Source organism: Desmodus rotundus, chromosome 12, assembly GCF_022682495.2.
Source record: "Desmodus rotundus isolate HL8 chromosome 12, HLdesRot8A.1, whole genome shotgun sequence".
NCBI classification, from domain to species: domain Eukaryota; kingdom Metazoa; phylum Chordata; class Mammalia; order Chiroptera; family Phyllostomidae; genus Desmodus; species Desmodus rotundus.
The window spans coordinates 53,706,237-53,725,546 of record NC_071398.1 but is presented as its reverse complement, the minus strand read 5'-3'; the positions used below and the strand labels follow the sequence as shown (position 1 = coordinate 53,725,546).

Here is a 19,310-nt window from a genome sequence, read left to right as displayed (position 1 = left end):
GAGGACAAAACAGCGCGCGCGCGCGCGGTCCGGACGGGGCGGGGAACTTCAGTGCGCGAGCGCGGGAGGAGCGGGGGCGGCAGTGCGCGCGCCCTTGATGTACCTCTGCCGCGCTGCGTCCTCTGCGTCTTCTGCGACCTTGTGCTTTTTGCCAGTCCCTAGGCCCCCTGGCTCTCCGGAGCTTCGAGCTTGCGCGGGACCCTGGAGCCGGCGGACTGCCCAAGATGAGCCTGGCCAACAGTGCGCGGGAGGCGTTGAAGGCCATCGCCAGTTTCCCCGGTTTTGAGAGAGTTTTGGAAAAGGTATTGTGGGCGCAGCCGCGGCTTGGGATGCAGGGAGAGGAGGCACCGCGCTGGCATCTCGCTCGATTCTGTCGCTGCGCTCGTAGTTCAGCTTAGTGATCACGGTTACTTCACGGAGCGCCGTCTTGTGTGCGGGGTCTAGAGCACAGACGAGCCCACCTAATCGTCCATAAATAAGTATGGTTGTCCTTCGTGGAGACAGCACTGCGCTCGGTTCTAATGCCAGAAAGGATAGTAGCGCAAGCCCCCTGCGGCGCGAGAGGAAGCCGACCGAATCCTTCCGGGCGCGCCCGCAGCCCGCAGGGTTGTTACAGCTGAAGCGAGTCCGCAAACTCAGGTTCTGGGTGGCGGGGTGCGCAGGAGCCAAATAGCCCACACTCCTAGTGTCCACTACCTGTAGAAGAACATGCTCCATAGGAAGCATTTATCGAGAAGCACGAGTAACACACTTAACAGCCAACAAACTTGAGGGTTTTTTCCCATATGTTTAAATGCATTCATGCCTGTTTTCCTTCAGATTAGAATAGAGTACTGGGAAATTTGGAAATAATTTGGAAGTGGAGTTTAAAAACAAATCGACTGCAAACGAAGAATATAGGGCTTTGGAGCGAGGTCTCCCTCCTGGAACTCAACTTTTAGGCTGTATTTTCAACGTGTGTAAATAATTGTCCCTAATGATCTCAGGGCTTTTTTGGAAAACAACGGAAATAATACCTAGGGCTGGCATTCGTGGTAACTTGCCTTCCAGGAAGATACACCTGTTAACCCAAGTGTATTGGGTTTCACAGAAGGCGAAGTAGGGTTGATTAGTGGTACAGCCCAAGTCTGGGCCAGCCTGTCCAATAGACATGTGATGTGACAAATGCAAGCCGCATGTGGGATTATATTTTATAAGCCATATTTTAAAAAGCAAAAAGAAGTAGGTGAGTTCATTGTAGTGATATATTTTAAGTAACTCATTAGATCCCAAATAGTCTTTCTTTTAAAAAAATATTTATTTTTAGAGAGAGAGGAGAGGAGGGAGAAAAAGAGAGAGAGACATTGATCAGCTGCCTCTTGCACACCCCCAGCTGGGGACCTGGCCCACAACCCGGACATGTGCGCTGACTGGGAATGAACTGGCAACTTTTTGGTCTACAGGCCAGCACTCAATTCACTGAGCCACACCAGCCAGGGCCAGAATAGTCTTTTAACATGTAATCAATACCAAAAAGTAATTTCTTCATACTTAATCTTTGAAATGCCGATGCATTTTACACGTACAGCACCTCTTGATTCAGAGTGGCTTTGTGTCAGGCACTCAGTACCCTGGAGACTGCACAGGTCGACAGCATCGTAGGTGCTCTGCGTTGGCTAATTTGATCTAAAATAGGTCTTGAGGTGGTTTTGTGTGGGCAGAATTGCCAGGGGTAAAGTAGATAATGATGCATAGTGATCTGCAAATCTGGTTGTGAACAAGGTTCCTTTTACTGCAAATTTTAAGGTACTAACGACCTGGACGGGGAATTCTCCCTGGGGGTGACTGCTCCTGTGGGACTTTTGGCAGTGGCTGTCCAGAGACATTCGGGGTCACCACAGTTGGATTGGGACGGGAGAGCCACTCCCTGCATCCAGTGGGTAGAGGCCAGGGAGGAAGCTGCTAGATGTCCTGCGGAGCCCCTCTGCCCGTCCCCAGGGCAAAGCCGTCCAGCCCCAGTGTCAACGGTGCTGAGGTTGAGAAAACTTAACTCATCCTCTTAATCATTTACCTTGTCCTGGGTCAAAGTTACAAAAATCGCTACTCTTGTTTTTCCTGAGTGTGAACCATGCCTTTGTAGTGAACTTGGTTGTGTAGATCATGGGACTTCCTCGCATGGAACAAAACCCGTCTTGCTCTAAATCTCTATTTAACAACCCTTTACATTAAAGTCTGTTCAAAGAACTACTGTGCTTTTTGTATCGAGTAGTTTTGTCCCTCGGGTTTTGGGGGTTGACCACAAGGGCAGTGATATGGTCTGAAATTTATCAATGCCACGATACACAAATATGCCAACAGGTATCTCCATATTCATTACTGGCCACCAAAAAGGTCTAGGCACAAGAAGTACACAAGAAAATGATAAAGCAAGGTTTATTCAGAGACCTATTACGTACATGTCTTGATGGTCGTGTTACCTGTAAGGCCAAAAAGCGGGAATAACCTCGTGTCCGACCCCAGGGGAGCTAGGACAGAAACCAGTAGCTCTCTGTGAAGGAGTCATGACTTTAAAAATATTTTAGTAACAGCATGTATGACTTTATAAAATTAGAGCTTTTTGATTACCGTATTTATTTAGATAGCACTTACTGTGTGTCAGGCATAGTGTGCATTGCTAAGAGGAACTCATCTTTTTATGGCAAAAGGTACAAGTCAAACCGCATGATCTGGAAAAGAATGTCACCCTAAGGCCCAGTGTTGAAACCTGGCGTGCCAGTTAGAACGGCCGCAGACACTGCGTACTGGGTCAGTGGGCACAGCGCCGTGCACAGAGAAGGAAGTGGAGGCAGCAGTAAGCGTGACCAGAGGTTGTCCACCTGGCTCGTGCAGGTGCAGACCAGGAGACACCATCGGATTGGGTCCGTTGTGCTGTGAAAACGGAGGGTCGCGGCGCAGTGTGTAGCTGATGAGGAATTCGGTAGGGAGGGAGCGCTGTTACTCACTGCTCTGGGAAGGGAATCGGGCAGGTTTGTTAAAAAGGCATATACCCTTTCACCCAGCATCCTGATTTGGCAATCCTGGGCACATGGGGACACCTTTGTTGGCAATGGTGGAGAGTGTGGGAAGAGCATCTGGCACAGCCGTGGCCAAGTGTCCACATAGCTGCCCCGAGCGCCGACCTGAACTGGAGGAGTGGCCCAACACACTGGGGAAGAGGAGGATGAATTGCAAAGTAGTGTGTGAGATTTTTCTTGGTATAGAGAGAAAGGGGGACCCCTACATGTGTATGTTTGAGTGCACATAGAGAATGGGGTGACCCACAGCACTGACCAGAAGTGGGCAGGAAGTGGCATCTCTACTGCAATCCATTCAGGTGTCCTTGGGGCAGTCACCTCATAAGTTATGCAACAGCTCATCACCGTGGAGGGATTTACTGTATGTATGTCAAGTGTAACTGAGAAGTGTTTTAATGTAAACAAAGAAGAGACATGTCTGGGCAGGCAGGAAGGCAGGCAGGCATAATTAGCGAAATAATGAGCTTGCGTCAACACTGAAGCAATATTGTGGGGAAAGGGATTTGGCGTCCACTCAGAGCAACCATACATACTTCGGAAAATCATTTCAGCACTGGTGGTGGGTGACCCATTTCAAGGGAGATGATGAATTCACATTTCTTCTGCCTCGGACACAGACGAGGGTGGGCCTGTGCCCACCCTCGGGGATGAAACACTGCCGAATTGCTATTCCACTGTCTAGGCAGCCCTTCCTCCGAGCCCCAAGGTGTGCAAAGACCCAGCACCTTGTCACCAAGTGTGTGTGTCAGGACAGCTGAGCCAGCCTCCCGCCTGGCTCGCCACCTCCCGTCCTGCAGGGCTGTCTCCCTGGGGAGAGTGGCAGGTGGGAGCCCACGCTGCCCCAGGCCCCAGATGGATGGAGGCTGAGGCAGTCCCACCCTGTCTGCCCCTCCTCCAGGTTCAAGGCCACAGAGCCCATGTGGGAGAGCGCTCTTCCCAACATGACCCATGCGACACGCCTTCATGGCAGCCACCTTTATAGGTATTTTGGAACGAGCCAATAAAAGTGGCCCTTCACCAGCGTGGCAGGGGGGCAGAAACAGTGACTGTCCTGCTCCCGTGACCTCTCACTCCCCGACCACGAGGACCAGGACTGCAGGCAGCCCGAATCTCCTGCTGACAGCGGTCCCTCCGCCACAGGCACAGGCCTTCATGTGCTCGTCTCATCTCCCAGCCTCTCCCAGCCGGGAACCCACGCGAGCAAGCCAGGCATTGCAGCTCTTCCGAAAGGCGCCAGTGCCGGGCAGACGCATGTACATGCCCAAGAAAGGGCAGTTCCACCTGGTCCAGCCTGGGGCGTGGTGGGGTCTCCACCTGTGGCTAGATTGTTTACTGTCTACACAGACTGGCTGGCTCCTGCTGTAAAATCTCCTTTTCCACTGATTTACCTGTCAGACTTACCTGTCAAAATGTAATACTGTTTAGGATGGCGGGTACAGTATGGTTGGTTTCCGTCAGGGCCTTCTAGAGGATGAACAACGAAACCACTCACGTTGCGATCTGGGAGCTCCCCGTCTTCCTGATGGGAGCCATAGACCTAGAGCCTTCATGGTGAGCAACCAGGGAAACTCAAAGGCACTAGATCTGGGGCTCAGTTCTGTCACATCCTGGGTGACCTTGAGAATAAATCACCCTTCCTCATTGGATGGCACGTGGACAGTGTTGGGCACAGTGCCTGGCATATCAAAGTACTCAGTAAATGGCCATTATCTAGGCTCTAACCAACCACTGACTGCTTTCGGCTTGCCCACCCCTGGCACAGCAGACACACCCAGTGCTCCCCAGGTCTGGCCCAAGCCCCCCAGTGACAGACGGTGGGAATGACTGTTGCTGGGCCCTCTGGCCCTCAGCTCCTCCAACCTCTAAATGCCATGCTGCCACCCTGGCTTTTCCTAGTAACTTAAAGACACAGGAAACACATTTCTACTTCTGTTTTTGTGTTTGTTCTTAAAGATGTTTAATATAAAAAATTTAAGTGATTTTTCTACATTTTTTCGTGTAATCCTTTTGCATTGTGATACTGTAAATGACTTAAGAGCAGTCATCTCACTTTGCTGGATTCAGTTGTTACAAACTTTTTGTACTAAAATGAGTTTGTGGCGTAACATCATTAATTTTAGTAACTCACTGTATTACTGAATTTTTCTCATTTGTTTTTAAACTTGACTTAAACCGTTCATTATGAAGTAATTTTAGAAATTGCCCTGGAGAAACTAGGGAACACCCAAATTAACCTCTGTGGGTAGCAGACCACAGGGAGCAGCTGGCTTGCTGGTACGGTTTCCATGGAGAGAGGCCAGCCTGTTGGGTGCACTAAAGCCGACAAGCTTCAACGGGACGTGTGTCGTCTGCCAGAGGAGTGGACGTTGCCAGAGACTCCCACTGGTTTTCCTACGTGTTCCTTTGTCTTTAGAAAGTTTACCTGAGGGTTAGAAACCATGCTTCTGTCAGAGACAGGTGGGCAGCATTTGACTCTGTGTCACCTTTTCTGGGGTGACTCAGTTTAATCCTGTGGGGTTCTGACGGGCTGGCTGTTCGAGCTTTCCTAATACTACACGATGCTCACCATCCTTTTTGTCTGCATGTAGGTGACTCTCGTCTCTGCAGCTCCTGGGAAGGTGATCTGTGAGCTGAGGGTGGAGGAGGAGCACACCAACAAGTCGGGCACGCTCCACGGGGGGCTGACAGCCACCCTGGTGGACAGCATCTCGACGCTGGCACTGCTCTGCACAGAACGGGCCCTGCCGGGCGTCAGCGTGGACATGAACATCACGTAGGTAGCCCAGACGCACCCCCAGCCTCAATGTGCCTCGAGATCCACCCTGTAGCCCCCTGGCCTCCAAGTCTGGAAGTGGAGGAGCTAACTGCAGGGACTGGGCGCGTCAGCAGGAAAGGGGGAGTGACCTAACCCTCCGAAAAAGCAAACACTCGGCCTCCCACCCAGATGCTGGTGGGAAAACCACTGCCACACACCCATGGCTCAGGACCATTTCTTAGTCCCGACAACTGTTCAGGATGTTTAAGGCTGAGTAAGGTTCCAAAAGAAGTTGGAGAAATCTGCCTGTGAACGTCATCAGCTCCTTGTGACAAGGTGGCCACAGATGTCCAGTTTGTGACCCGGTGTGTCTCCCTGACGCACAGACATGCTCTGCAGGTTTAACTGCACCACCTGGGAGCAGCACTGCAGGGGGTGGGCGCCCCCAGGTCCGGAGGCACACAACTAGGCCCTGGTACAGACTAGCAGTGCTGCCCAGCCCCGTCCAACAAAGGGTGCAGGGCCCAGGGCTCCCCTCTCAGACAACTGGTATTGCCAGCTACCTGACTGAAAAATGGTGGGGGTGTGCTGGCAGAAGGTAGAGGGTGGTGGAAATGCAGTTACTAGGTGGGTAAGCGATCTAAGTCTTGTTAGGCAAACGTCAGAAACATCCAGGTCCTCTTCACTGTGGAAGTCGCTCACACTGAGGGTGCAAGCAGCACATTGCGGGGCAGGAGGCGGGCACTCTTTTGAGATGGACATCACAGGAAAACGTTCCCTGAGGTGCAGCTGTGGAGTGGCCCTGGCCTTGCCTTCCTCCCGGCAGCAAGACCACGTGGTGGCTGTTCTCTGCCTTCACAGCCTTTCGGGCAGTCTTCCGACCTGGCTCTGCTTCCCACCCTCTTGCAAGGCACTGCTGCTTTCACAGCCCTGAAGAGCACTTGTGATTCAGGTTTGGCCTTTCCAGGTGCGTGCTGACGGGACTAGGACATGGCCTCAGGATGCACTACGATGCTCCAAAAGTAAACGGGTGACAACTTAGGACCACAGGTGGGCAGGAAGGACACCTGTTGAAGATGTGTGCACACAATTCATCACCAGGACTGTTAAGGGCCTCACATGAGTTCCTTACAGTCTTTATATAGTCGCCTCAGAGTTAACTCACCTCAAAATACTGACGGGAAGTCTTTCATCAGCTCCAAGTAAATTTGAAGTGGGAAACGGGAAAAAGGAGTTGGGAGCAAAAACCCCTTCCTACGTTTATGGTTAAGGATAGGTGTGGGTAAGGGCCAGCCACTCTGACCTGAAAGGACAGAAGGCTCCCCGGTGTTGCTGTGTGGTCTGCACCAGGGAAGAGTTAGACACAAGAGGGCGTTTCTGCGATGCACACCACTCCCTTTTAAAAATCACTGCCAGTAACTGCCCGTGTACTGTTCCTCTCAAGGTACATGTCGCCTGCCAAAGTCGGAGAAGATGTGGTCATCACAGCGCATGTCCTGAAGCAAGGAAGGACACTGGCCTTCGCCTCCGTGGACCTGACCAACAAGGCCACAGGGAAGTTGGTGGCGCAGGGCAGGCACACGAAGCACCTGGGGAACTGAGAAGAGCGCGGCCCGGGAGACCCAGCAAGGGGTAACGAGCGCCATCTCACATACCTGTAACCTTCCAAATAAACTAGCACAACCAGAAGTAGCCAAGAAGCGCCTTCTTTAATAAGAGCACGGAGACCAGGTGGGATGTATAGGGTGGGGCACCTTTATGTTTTCACTTCAGGCCTCTTCACTTTTAGGTTTTAATCACACAGATGAAAAAAATCCTTAGCCCAATGCTTTCAAAACTTAGGTAAAGAAACCGGCAGGGCCACTTTGAGATAGGTTTCCTTAAAACTGAACTCGAGTATTAGGAGGAATAGAAATTAATGGTCAATTCTTAATGAAGCTTAGGTCCTCCTGAGCTCTAAAGTGCCATCTGCATTTCTATTTTTTAAACTCAGTTTCAAGGTTATGGAACTCCCAACATTCACGGGCCCTTGTCCGTGCTGAAAAACCGATGGAGCCACGTGGCCCAGAGCAGTCCTCAGGAAAGCTGGGGACAGCTTGCTGCGGCACAGGGACAGTCCAGCGTGTGTGCCGCTGCGCTGGGGACTTGCTACAGGACTGCCGTGTTTTCTTAGGGGCGTGGCATAAGCACCTTTTCTAGCACCTAGAATAAAACCACGCAGATCTCCGCTCCCTCAGATTGCAGTTCTGAAAGACTCACCCTGGCTGGTGGGGCTCAGTGGATTGGGCTGGCCTGTGAACCCAAAGGTCGCCAGTTCAATTCCCAGTCAGGACACATGGCTGGGTTGCAGGCCAGGCCCCCAGTAGGGGGCACATGAGAGGTAGCTGATGGATGTATCTCTCACATAGAGGTTTCTCTCCCTTTCTTCCTTCCCTTCTAAAACTTAAATAAAATCTTAATAAAATAAAAGACCATGGTCAGTTTGTTTAGTCCATTTCTCCAAAGTCCTACTGCCTATGGTATTCTCAGTATCAGATTTCTGTGTCACAGAGCCTTAATGGGTATCAGGATTAAAGAGCCAAAAAAAGCTGCTTTAAATAAATCTGGAAATGCAGTCAACAGTGAAAATTTGGTTCTCCGACAGGACCCCACCTAGGACCCATCAGAATTGACATCAACAGAGAACCACACCCAAAGGGCTTAAGGTCCCCCGCCAGAACGCATACTCAACATCTCACCAGGAGAAAAGTCGCTCAAATGCCAGATGAGAAACCTTGTATCTCAAAAATTGGCCGTCTACTTCAGAAACGCCAAAGTTGGTAAAGCTCAAGGAACTGGGTCAGATTAGGGGAGACCAGAAACCTAGCAACTGAACGCAACGCCCTGTACTGCAGGGAGTCAGAAAGCACTCTCAAGGGCATTGTAGGGTGGGGCGCTCAGGTGGTGGGTCCAAGGGGATCACCCTGCCGTTTCCTGAGTCTAACATGACTGAAGGCAAGAAACATGTAAGTATATGCAGAAGGACAATGAAAACCAGTGTGGGGAAAGGGTGCGCAGGAACTTTCTATTCTACTCTTAAAAACAGCTTTCCAACACTTACTCTAAAATAAAAACATAGAACCAATGACTGCTGAAATAAATGCCGAACCTGAACATTAACTAACCAGTGTTAATTCAACAGGGGCAAAGAGCAAAGGGCCTGGGCCCTGGGGAGCCGGAGAGCTGGTTATAAACCCTCCCCCCTCATCACCCTAGGCTGGGTCAAGCCCTGGTGTCCGTGCAGCGTCCTCAGATACCTGAAGACGAGGGCCCAGAACAGCGCCTGCCAAGGCGGACACTCCAAGTGTCACTGCAGACTGGCCAGGAAACGTGCAAAAGCATCTTGGAATTAAGTTTTTCCATGAAATGAGGCATTATAAGGCCAGACTAGTAACTGTTAAAAGCTGGCAAAACGTCCTTGATTCCTTTCTTGTTGAAATTACAAACCAAATGGCCGGGTTTTTCTTCTGAATTTATCGTTTAACCATGGACTATAACCCCTACGATCATCAGTAACACCTGCCCAGACACTCAGGGAAAAGAAGTTACCACTTCAAGTTTTGTGCATTCACCTGAACAGTCAGGGAACTTTCACCTATTTTATTTAGGTTTTCATTTTTTCAAATTCCAACCAGAAGCTAAATACAATTGGAAACCAGTAAGCACTAAGTTTTGCTCCAAAGGAGTAAAATCGTTCAGGTTTACTCCAATAAAGTATGCAACCCTTAAGCAAAGCTCTTCTTCATTTGAAAGGAAAACAAAACAAAACTATACAGTAGTCTTTCCTTATGTTCATTGCACGAAATGAGTTCTGCTTTTGTAACTGACACTTAATGGTTGTTTTTACAATTTAAGATGCCAACTTTAATAACCTTTCCTACTCCAAAAACCCTCATAAGTTTTTCTTTAGAATGGTGTAGAAACCAGTATTTCTGCACGATTCACTGGAATTTTTTTGTAATAAAAATCTCTTTAAAACCAGAAAACAAAACAAAAAAAACCAAAAGGAAAGCCCTGTACCCAGCGCGGTGTCTGCAGCCACGAGCACACTCCTGTTGCTGCAGACGCCACACCTGCTCCGCGGTGTCTGACCGCACCCACAGCGAGCCCTCTCCTAACAGCAGCCTGGGGAAAGAGATCTGGAAATGAAATGTGTGCACTCAGGAGTACCAGGAAACAAACTGGCCCAGTAAAACACGAGGCAAGATGCCTACAATGAGATGCTTTTTTCGTGTAAGATTTCTTTCCCGTGGTTGCATTTTTTCAACAACCACTTCTGGTCATCAGAATGAATCTGACAGTGCTCAGGAGCAACGGTGAATACAGCAAAGCTATCAAGTTTTTAAAACATTATTCATGCCCGTGACCTTCCCTTCTCACCCTCTAAATGTTGATGACAAATGTCAGAGGCAAAACCCAGCACGAATGGAAGACCACCAGGAAGGAGTATCACCTCACGCTTTCAGATACAGTAAGCATTTCAGTGTGCAGAGTCCTTCACTTCACATTTTTCAGATGCTGACGCAGCGCAGCGAAGATGCAGAGCATCTTCTTTCACACAGTCCGTGCAGAAGACATCTAATTTTTGTTAAAGTTCTGAGATACAAATGATTTTTAAAAAAATCCAGGATGAACAAGTTTCAAAATGCATAGTGTTCTGTGCATGAGTCCATTTCCTTTAAACTCTGAAAGAAGAAAGTGGTGAGAAAACAAGAAAAAACGGCCGCTGCACTCGATCGTCCCCCTCTGCTGGTCAGCACGCTACTCTGGCATGTACGGGTGGAGGTGGTCCTCTACCGTGCCCACCGCCCAGTGGGTCAGCTGCTCCTGTGGCAGGTAGAGGCAGATGCTGCACAACTTGAAGATTGTAGCTTTGTTTTTTGGAGTCTGGAGGGGAAAAGGTTTAACATACTTAAAACAACGAAGACCGTGACATAAGCGGTCAACTGTCCACAACGTCTGTCTCCCAGTTTATTGAGCACTTGTGGGCAAAGTGACGATCAACACAGAACAAGGGAGTAAGTGGTGGTTCTCACCCACAGGGACCCTAGGAATTCAGACTTTTCCATACCAAGTACAGGGAAACACAACTGCACGCAAGTATGACCACAAATAAAGACTTTCTGCAGGTGAGGTGATTGCAGGGGGCGGGGATATAAGAGGAATAAATGATAATGGAAAAAATACAGTAGCAAAACTAAGCAAAGTACAGGCTACTTGCTGAAAGAAATTAGGGTCCAAGGCATTCCATAGAGACAACTCTGAAGAGGTGTGAGGGCGTGGTTACACGTATGTAGAGACAGCAGATACGGTAAGAGCAGGAGTGGGGGGAAGACCAGAAACATTACCTGTTTCTGTTACTGTTTAAAAGATAAGACCTAAGCATATACTCAAGTAGAAGTCTAGAGAAAAGCTAACCACATACACTCCAAATCTTATTTTTAAAAAGTCACTAGGCATTACCACCTAACTCGGACAAGCATGTCAGGTGCTCTTACACATAACCACTCCAGCAAGGGGAAGGTCAACTGAGCCAGACCACCTCCCAAGGCCCCTAAGGTGGCCCTGGTGCGCCCACAAATCTATGCATGGAAGTGAGCCTACATGTGTGCACACGTGTGCCTGTCAAGGCCACCGCCTTACAGACAGCACGTACTCGGCTCCAAGGAAGGAGCCTGCCCCCACAGGCCTGGGGCGGGAGCTTCCAGCCAGGGGGAGGCTGCGTCTGCAGGAGAATCCAGACTCCAGGCCCAGCCCGCTCTTACAGCACCAGCCCTGCCACACGTAGCCTTTGCTCTAGTCCTTACCACGGCCCCACGTTTCGATAAAGGTTAATAATGAAGTATTTATTGTAAACTCTAAGTCACGACAGTCCGGTTTAGCCAAGGGTTAGGACCGGACAGGTACAATGTATAAACAAACATTATTTATACTGTCTTACAAATAAAAATTAACTTGCAATACCTGGATTGCTGCCTAAGTTGTAAGTCCTGATTTTAAACACATATGGATCTTTTGAACACAGTGTGCCTCATCCCTTTAGACTTTTATTTACTTTGATACAGGCCAGCGCTTCTCAAGAAATGCTACCGGTCCCAGGAGGCTGTGGTTCAGAGCACGGGCTCCGACTGAGCCGGGGCTAGCAGGGCCCGGGACTGCATACACCAAAGGAGACTTCGGGGGCTGCCGTCGGCAGGAAGCTGCAGGACCGCCGTTCCCACTCAAACCCCGCCGTCCACCTTTCAAAAGCCCCCTGCACCTTCTGAAAGCTCCCCGCACAACTCTGATGCGCAGCCAGGTCCAGGGGCCACTGCACTAGAGTGAGGCCCAGGGAACCTGCTTCTTGTTCAAGTGACTTCAAACCTAATGCAGTGCTAGAGGGGCACAGACAACAGTTTGGTAACCATAGGCATCTAAAACAAGCCCCAAAGGGGCCAGTGCTCACCTGCAAGTGCTGTCTGTCAATGAAGAGAAACACAGACTGGTTCGGATTGTTGACAACAATTCCAGTCTTGTCCTTGCGGCTCAGTACGTGCAGAAACTGTTTCTCATAGTCGCCATGATGAAACTCAAACTTAGCCTAGTGAAAAACACAAACACATACATGTGACCACAAATGTGTCACATGTTGTGAAACATGGCTGTGCTGCCCAACATGCTGGCCGGCACAGCGACTTAACTGACCCGGAAGGTCAAGCCCAGTCCTTTAGCAACACCAGCCGCATTTCCAGTGCCCGGTCAGGACACGCAGACGGTGGCCCCCATTGTGAACAGTCTCTTTGTCCCAGCAAGTTCTGTCCCTAGGAAGGCTGGGCACACTCTTTCAGGATTGTGTGAGGCACAGGCCAAGAGATCCACACACCCTCCCCAAGTCAGCTCACGCCCACCACACCAGAGGTCCTCCAGCCACAACAGCAAACACACTGGACAGCCGAGAACCGCCTCGTTCTCAAGCGTCTACAACCCAAACGCTTTCTCCCCTTAAACTACTGCATTCAAAAGGATAAAGGAACTGAAAAACTTCGTAGAATTTCTTACTCTACTAAGCATTTCTTAAGTCAGACCTATCCCAGGAGTTTTCACTTATTTAGGTGCTCGCCACACTTGTTTCAGAATACAGTACCTGAACAGGCCTAAAAGGCTCATCAGATTCCTTCCACCTAGAAAACAGGAGACAGACAATTTTCTCAATGTCGTTCCGGGGCCAAAGAATGAAATCCATCTCCTGAGTACAGCCAATCACGTCCTACAACACGACAGAGAGGAAGCAGAGGGAAAAGATCACTTGCAGACAGAGCTCTATCAGGCAAAGCCACACATTACGTGGTTCGACTATAAAAACCCTGCCCAGGGCACGAGGCCCACTGCGTACTGTTTCACGTTAAGAGGCAATGTCACAGGACTGCACAGAATCTGAGCAGCCCAGCACCTGATTCTAATTTTTATCTTGTCGAGTCCACAGTCACGCAACTACGTTCCTCCATCAGGACCTAAGTTCCCCAGCTGCAGCTGATTCTTTGTCTTTCTTTTCTTTAAAGTCCCTGCACCTTTACTTCCACTCTTCCAAACCAGAACTACTTAAGCAAAGGCACCTTGGAACTTCTCCACCTTCCTATTACCACCGAAATGCTACTGCTATTGCACGCTGATACCGCTCTCATCATCCCAGTGCAGCCCTCTGATGTCCAAGGCCAGCAGCCCTCCATCCAGACCAGTGTGTGGCACCTGCGGCCTTCTCCCCGCCCTACCACTAACTGGGCGTCTCCTGTGCAAACATGCCAGGTTAACTTCCAACGAGGTGCACCAGCTTAGAAGATTGGCACCAACAGTACCTTCCATGTGACATTTCTTATTTATTAGGGGTGCGAGGTTATTTCTGCCCCCCAGAAGGAAACCCAATGGACAATAATATGAAACACTGCTCACAGCAAGAATGGACATCATCATCAGTGTAATACCACAGAAGAAAAGTCACCTGTGTTTTATCTGAAGTCAGCTTTAAAGAGATTCTTTACCACAGTAACCACACATTCCTGGGGGGCGAGGGGGTGCCAGCTTAACTCACTAACACTCCCCAAGCCAAGACTTAAACCAGAACTCACCCTTCTCATGGACTGGTACCGAGGAGCATGGAGCTGCACCACATCCTTCTGTAGAAGCTCCATGGAACTTTCCAAGGAGTAGCTGGAATCTCGCACACCTTTCAGGATATTCTCTTCATAGTTATTTGTCATAACTGGTATAACCTCAGACACTTCAAAAAGTGCTGCCTTTTTCTTCTAAAAGGAAAAAAGTTTATTAACCCACCGGTAGGACACCACCTTCACACACAGACCACATCACAATGCCACGCACCTTTACTCAGCAGAACTCTTCAGATGAAGTTCTGCACTGAAAACATAGACTTTCCAATAGGCAAATCCTTTCATCCTCCCCTAACCCCCAGCCCCAACCCCACAGGCAATTATCAGAATGTTTAACCATGTGGTTTCAAAGCATTATGGTACCCACAGCAAGCCCTCGTTTTATCTTAAATGCTGTGAGAAACAAACACCAACTCCCTAAGGTTAAAAAAAACTGATTCACTCTTGAAATAATTTCATTTAACAGGTTCTACAAAGAGCTAAATTAAAATCTCAACTTTCAAAGACAAAGCTGCACAGATTAACCGCACCCCTTCCGAAAGCGCTCCACAATTCCACCCGCGACAGCAAACGGCACTTTGACCCCTCAACTTAGGGGTTCAGAGTGGGGTAAAAACCTGGGGAACTCCCAGTTCTTAATTAGACACACTAAGGTTGTTTTTCTGACTTGCAGTAAGCTCACAAGTACAAAAGCCCTAGTATTTCCCCATACTCATAACCTAGTCTCATGTCAAATAGATAAACTGTCAGTTATTGTAAGTTGGAAAAAACTATTTTTTTATCATGATTCTCCTTGACAACTTGCAACTCATTATTTGCTATGTAACTGTGGAATTCTAAGACCAGAAAATTAAACTTATGTATGTTCAGTCAGTCTACTCATACGTCAGACAAGCTTTAAATCCAGTGATGAGGTTCTGAATGAGTTCGCCATAAAGCGTAAGTGAAAGTTTCACGCCACTGCCCACCCCACACTAACGCGAAGTGGACCCTATTCAACTTTGGAACTGGACCCGAAGCCAGGAGTCGCGCTCCCGCCATTCAGCTCCGCTCCACCGCGGGACTCAGAGAACGCCCCCCAGGAGGAGACTGCGGCCAGCCACTCCTCAGGCCAAACTCCAACACTCCCACTGTTTTAAGAACTCACACAATCACTCGTGCTAATAAATGTCCATGGACTTTAAATTACCTTCTCCTTGAATACAAAGGCGATATACATCTTGAAGTCAAACTGGTCAGCTAGAGACTCTTTCTTCTTCCTAAGCTGAGCACGTAGTCTGTTCAGAGCTTGTTTCTTCCGGGAGTTCGGGTCCCCCATTTTCAAATGCAGGTGGTACTAAAGCCTTTGGAAATTGTCGCTAAACTATGGGCACTTTTTCTTAAGACTCAAGTACAACAGAAACAAGTCATTTTTTTTCCCCCCCTGCTAATATGATTGAGTGGCTAAAATCACGACTGTAACCCAAAACTGCACCTTCTGGCGATATTAGCAGACCGTCACATCACAGGGTCAAGAAATAAAGGTGCTCCCCAGTCATATTTGGACAACAACGTTTGGGGTGGGACGGGAAAAAGGAAGGAGGAAGGAACAAAGCAGCAGAGAAAATACTTGAACTAATTTTTTTGAAAATACATTTGGCTTAACTGCCAAAAGGCGGCCGTGTGGGAAAAGAAAAGCCTAAGATCAGGACTTAAGTGTGCACTAACACACAGCTGACACCAGTCCAACCCTTAACATCCATCCGGATCCCCCCCCTTTTAGAGAAGGGATTATGAGAAGGAACAGGGAGGGGGAAGTGTGATCTTAGCTTTCCGAGTACCAAAATAGAAAAAAAAAAAAGAAAGAAAAAAACCCACCAAAAAAACCTCCCAGAAACCCCAGAACAGGGAAGGTGAATGAAACGGAAATACCCGATTGGGTCTCACCCAGCCCGGCCCATGGCTGCAGTGCCTACTTATTCTCAGTCACTCCAGGTCTCGCTATTGCTATGTGTTGTCAGTGCTGTTATTGATTACACTTGGTGGTGAGCAAAGAGAACAGTGCAAAATCGGTCGAGAAGGACGGGGAGAGGTTCAGGGTTTCCCTGCAATCAACTACAGTGTATACCGGGGGCGGGCAGCTGCTGCCCGAAGGAGCCAGGAGGGAAAACAGCGGAGTCATTTCCAACTTCCCCAGCGCCCACATTTTCATCCTCAGGCGGCTGCGAAGGCTGCTGCCCAGGAGCACCATGATGGCAACGGAAAGGGGCAGAGACCTCGATGGAACAGTCCCTGCGGCTCTGTTCAGACAGCGCCCCTGGCACACCAGGGAGTTGGTCCCACACGCCCCAGAGGAGCCTTCCCTATGACCCGGCCCCGACCGAGACCGTGGGCATCGCTGAGGCAAAGGGGGCAGGTTCTTCTCCCAAATCTAGGCCGTGCCCGGGGGCCACCTGCCTTCCGTCCCCCAGGCCCACCCCCACCCTTTGCCTTCAACGGCAGCGACTCACTCGCACGACGGGAGACACTGGATCACTCAAGTTTTCTCTCATTTCATCGTGGAAACAATTCCCGCCCGGGTAGAGTAGGCGGGGCTGGGTAAAGGGGACGGGTCAGTGAGAAAAAAGGAATAGTTGTTAATAGTAATTACTTTTTAAAGCACGCCCACCCCACCCCCCAAGGAAACGAAGTTCCCGGACTCCGGATGAGCGCTCTCACGTGGAACAGACCATGCTTCCCGAGTGTGGATGGTTCAGGGCGGGGTCGCGGACCTACGCGGGCAGGCAGGGGGGCCCTCTAGCCGCAGCCCGCGGGCGGAGCGGCGGCGGCGGCGGAAGTGGCGGCGGCGGGGGCGCTGCTCGCGGCTCGGGCAGGAGCCATGTCAAGAGAACACCAGCAGCCAACGGAGCCCCCCCATCCCCGCTGCGGCACGCATTGGGGCCGGGCCGCCCGCGCTGCTACCGCCACGCAGCCCCCGCCTGGGACCCATAGTCTGGCTCGGCGCCCCGGACGAAGGGAGGACGGGACGGCGGCGAGAGAGAGAAAGAGGGGAAGGAGTAGGAGGGAGCGGTCCCGCGGCGGGGGAGGGAGGGAGCCCTGCGCTAAGGTCCGTCGGCGAGTCAACCCCAAGTAAAGTTATTTCAGTCCAAGCATCTGCTCTGAGTCCTCCTTCCCCAGGCGGCTCCGGCTCGCAGCAGAGCGGGGCCCGGACGGCGAGCGCCGAGCTGAAGGCGAGAGTCCGCGGCGGCACAGCCTCGTTCCCCGCCACCGGTGGCTGCGGAAGCGGCTGCGGCCTCGGCGACTCCGGGGTCCGGGGAAGCCGCGTTTGAGACAAGCAGCTAGAACAAACAACTTAAAATGGCAGCGACGCCGCTGCGTCACCCGCTCTCAACGGCACCGCCCCGAGCTCGCTGCGCCTGCGCGCGCCGCGGACCCCACCACCTGCGCGACAACAGAGAGAAGAGCCTCGGGTGGGCTGGTCGTCAGGCTTCTTCAGGAGACTAGGAAAGGAGTGCAGGAGGAGGGGGTACGAATAAGACTTCTCAAAGAGAGAATCCTTTGACGTAAAGCTATTCGGCCGACATTTCCGCCTCAAAGGGGAGTTTGAGAACTAAGGCTTCCCCCCCTTGTCCTGTATGGAGCGTCCTTGGGGCGGACACACGGCAACTTCCACTCTCTCTCCGCCCCTCCGCTCGGAAGTCCAGGTCCCGGGACTTGACCCCTCCCACCTCCTGTCGTCAAAGAGCCACGCCCCATGCCCTGCCCCGCAAAGCACCCGGATGAGACCGCCCTTCCGGGTCTCCAGCGCCTGTGCGACGCTCGCGGGGGGCGAGGCGGGGCTGAGCCCGCGGACAGAAAGGGGGCGGGGCGTGGGGAAGCCGGGGACCTGGTGAAGAAGTAGAGGGAAGGGCGTCCCGAGGCTGGGGGCAGGTTCTAGTTTCCTTCCGTTAAGGTGTCATTCTAACCCACTGATGGGTAGTCTAGGGTGGGGGCGGGGCGTCTAGCGGGGTCCTGCAGCAACTAGCGGGGAGTTCTTTTCCACTGCCAGGGATTTAAGCCGCGTGCGGCAGGAAGTGGCTCCCGCGAGTCCCTCGTGGCTCTCTATCCGTGCCTAGCCACGTGCACAGGAAGGCTGGGCGGGCCTCAGGCTGTGAACAAGGTCAAAGATGCCTGGAGGGCTGCGACTTGGGAGAAAAACACCCCATCATGCCGCATGGATTTCTCTCCCATGAGAACAGGATTTCTTTTGGGATCACCCAGGACCCCAGGCCTAGGTCGTCGAAATGTGAAGAAGAGTCCTGTGGGTCGTTTGCCACCAAATCGGAAGTCCTTGGCACCAGAGAGTCTTCTGTCCCGTTTTTGAGAGCTTTACTGTGCTGATGAAAACGCAGTTGTATTATTAGGTAATCAGCAAAAGTCAAAACTGGATAAAAACAAAGGCTGTGTACTCTATGGGCTACTCTTTGTGATAAAATTTTACAAGTCTGCAGGGTCTCCAAGTTGCTGCTCTTCATTTGGTAAAATCAAAATAGAGTGCCCATAATAACATTTTTTCACCCTTGACCCAAAAGGATCATTGGAACCCACCTTTCAATATAAACTTGTCGGGAACTAAAGGATGGAATTCCTAGGATTTCCAAATTATTGCTAACCTCAAAAGATAAAACTAGCATTTGGCTACTGCTTCCCTGATTGATTTTCACAATCGCATAAAGATTATAGTGTGGAAAACACATGGGTAAAATTGAGGATTTCAAGTAGTTTATGACTTTGGTTTAAAAATATATATATGAAATTAGCCCTAGGTAATCTCTGCTTGATCTGGCCAAGTGTGTTCCATAATCATCACCAAGAAGAGTTTGTTTGTTTTAGTAACACTTTTGTGGACCAAAAAAAAGGGGGTTCCATGGCAAGTAGAATGCGGCCTTGCCATGGAACTTGGCAAGGGCTTGCCTTAAGCGAGCCCTGTTCCTTGTGTTTCATTATTGAGGTGTAGGGATTCTCCACTCTAGCTACAAGCCTGTTATCAGATGCATGATTTGCAAATCCTCCCACCCATGCTGGGAGTTACCCCTTCCTTTCTCTTTCGTGGTGGAAGTCTTTGCAGCACGAAGGTTTGTAATTTTCACGAAGTCCAATTTCTGTTTTTTCTTGCATTCTCTTTTGATGTTTCCTCTAAGAACCATTGAAAAAGAATTTTACACTACACTACTATAATAATCATGAAAAGGACGGGTTGGAGCAGATGTCGAGGTAAAATACGAGGTTTTCTGTTTTGGCTGCTCTGAAAGGGAATTAGAGATGCTGTGGTCACAAGCTGAACGCCCCCCGACGCTGCCG

At 50.3% G+C, this 19,310-nt stretch overlaps 2 protein-coding genes across 3 annotated transcripts; one reads left to right on the top strand and one right to left on the bottom strand.

Moving 5' to 3' along the window:
• Positions 1–28: 28 nt before the first annotated feature.
• ACOT13 (acyl-CoA thioesterase 13) lies at positions 29–7,500 on the top strand. Its single transcript, XM_024570618.4, has 3 exons — positions 29–302; positions 5,642–5,826; positions 7,253–7,500. The coding sequence occupies exons 1-3, from the start codon at positions 225–227 to the stop codon at positions 7,407–7,409; spliced, it is 420 nt and encodes a 139-aa protein (XP_024426386.1). The 5' UTR covers positions 29–224; the 3' UTR covers positions 7,410–7,500.
• A 1,932-nt stretch (positions 7,501–9,432) lies between these two features.
• C12H6orf62 (chromosome 12 C6orf62 homolog) lies at positions 9,433–17,347 on the bottom strand. Of its 2 annotated transcripts, none has more exons than XM_045203496.3 (5): positions 15,181–17,347; positions 13,950–14,123; positions 12,971–13,093; positions 12,293–12,427; positions 9,433–10,734 (listed from the first exon to the last, which is right to left on the bottom strand). In XM_045203496.3, exons 1-5 carry the CDS (start codon positions 15,307–15,309, stop codon positions 10,609–10,611), a joined length of 687 nt encoding a protein of 228 aa, XP_045059431.1. In that variant the 5' UTR covers positions 15,310–17,347; the 3' UTR covers positions 9,433–10,608. The 2 variants fall into 2 exon arrangements, with proteins under 2 accessions (XP_045059431.1, XP_024426069.1); XM_024570301.3 differs by having other exon boundaries at positions 13,950–14,126; positions 15,181–17,345.
• Between the last annotated feature and the right edge of the window lie 1,963 nt (positions 17,348–19,310).

Excerpts from the sequence above, each read along its gene's own strand:
- C12H6orf62 (XM_024570301.3), bottom strand. The coding sequence starts at position 15,309 with ATGGGGGACCCGAACTCCCGGAAGAAACAAGCTCTGAACAGACTACGT. Across the intron at positions 13,094-13,949 it reads GGTACCAGTCCATGAGAAGG|GACGTGATTGGCTGTACTCA; the intron begins GTGAGTTCTGGT and ends GTCGTGTTGTAG. Across the intron at positions 10,735-12,292 it reads TTGACAGACAGCACTTGCAG|ACTCCAAAAAACAAAGCTAC; the intron begins GTGAGCACTGGC and ends TTTCCCCTCCAG.
- ACOT13 (XM_024570618.4), top strand. The coding sequence starts at position 225 with ATGAGCCTGGCCAACAGTGCGCGGGAGGCGTTGAAGGCCATCGCCAGT. Across the intron at positions 303-5,641 it reads TTGAGAGAGTTTTGGAAAAG|GTGACTCTCGTCTCTGCAGC; the intron begins GTATTGTGGGCG and ends GTCTGCATGTAG. Across the intron at positions 5,827-7,252 it reads AGCGTGGACATGAACATCAC|GTACATGTCGCCTGCCAAAG; the intron begins GTAGGTAGCCCA and ends GTTCCTCTCAAG.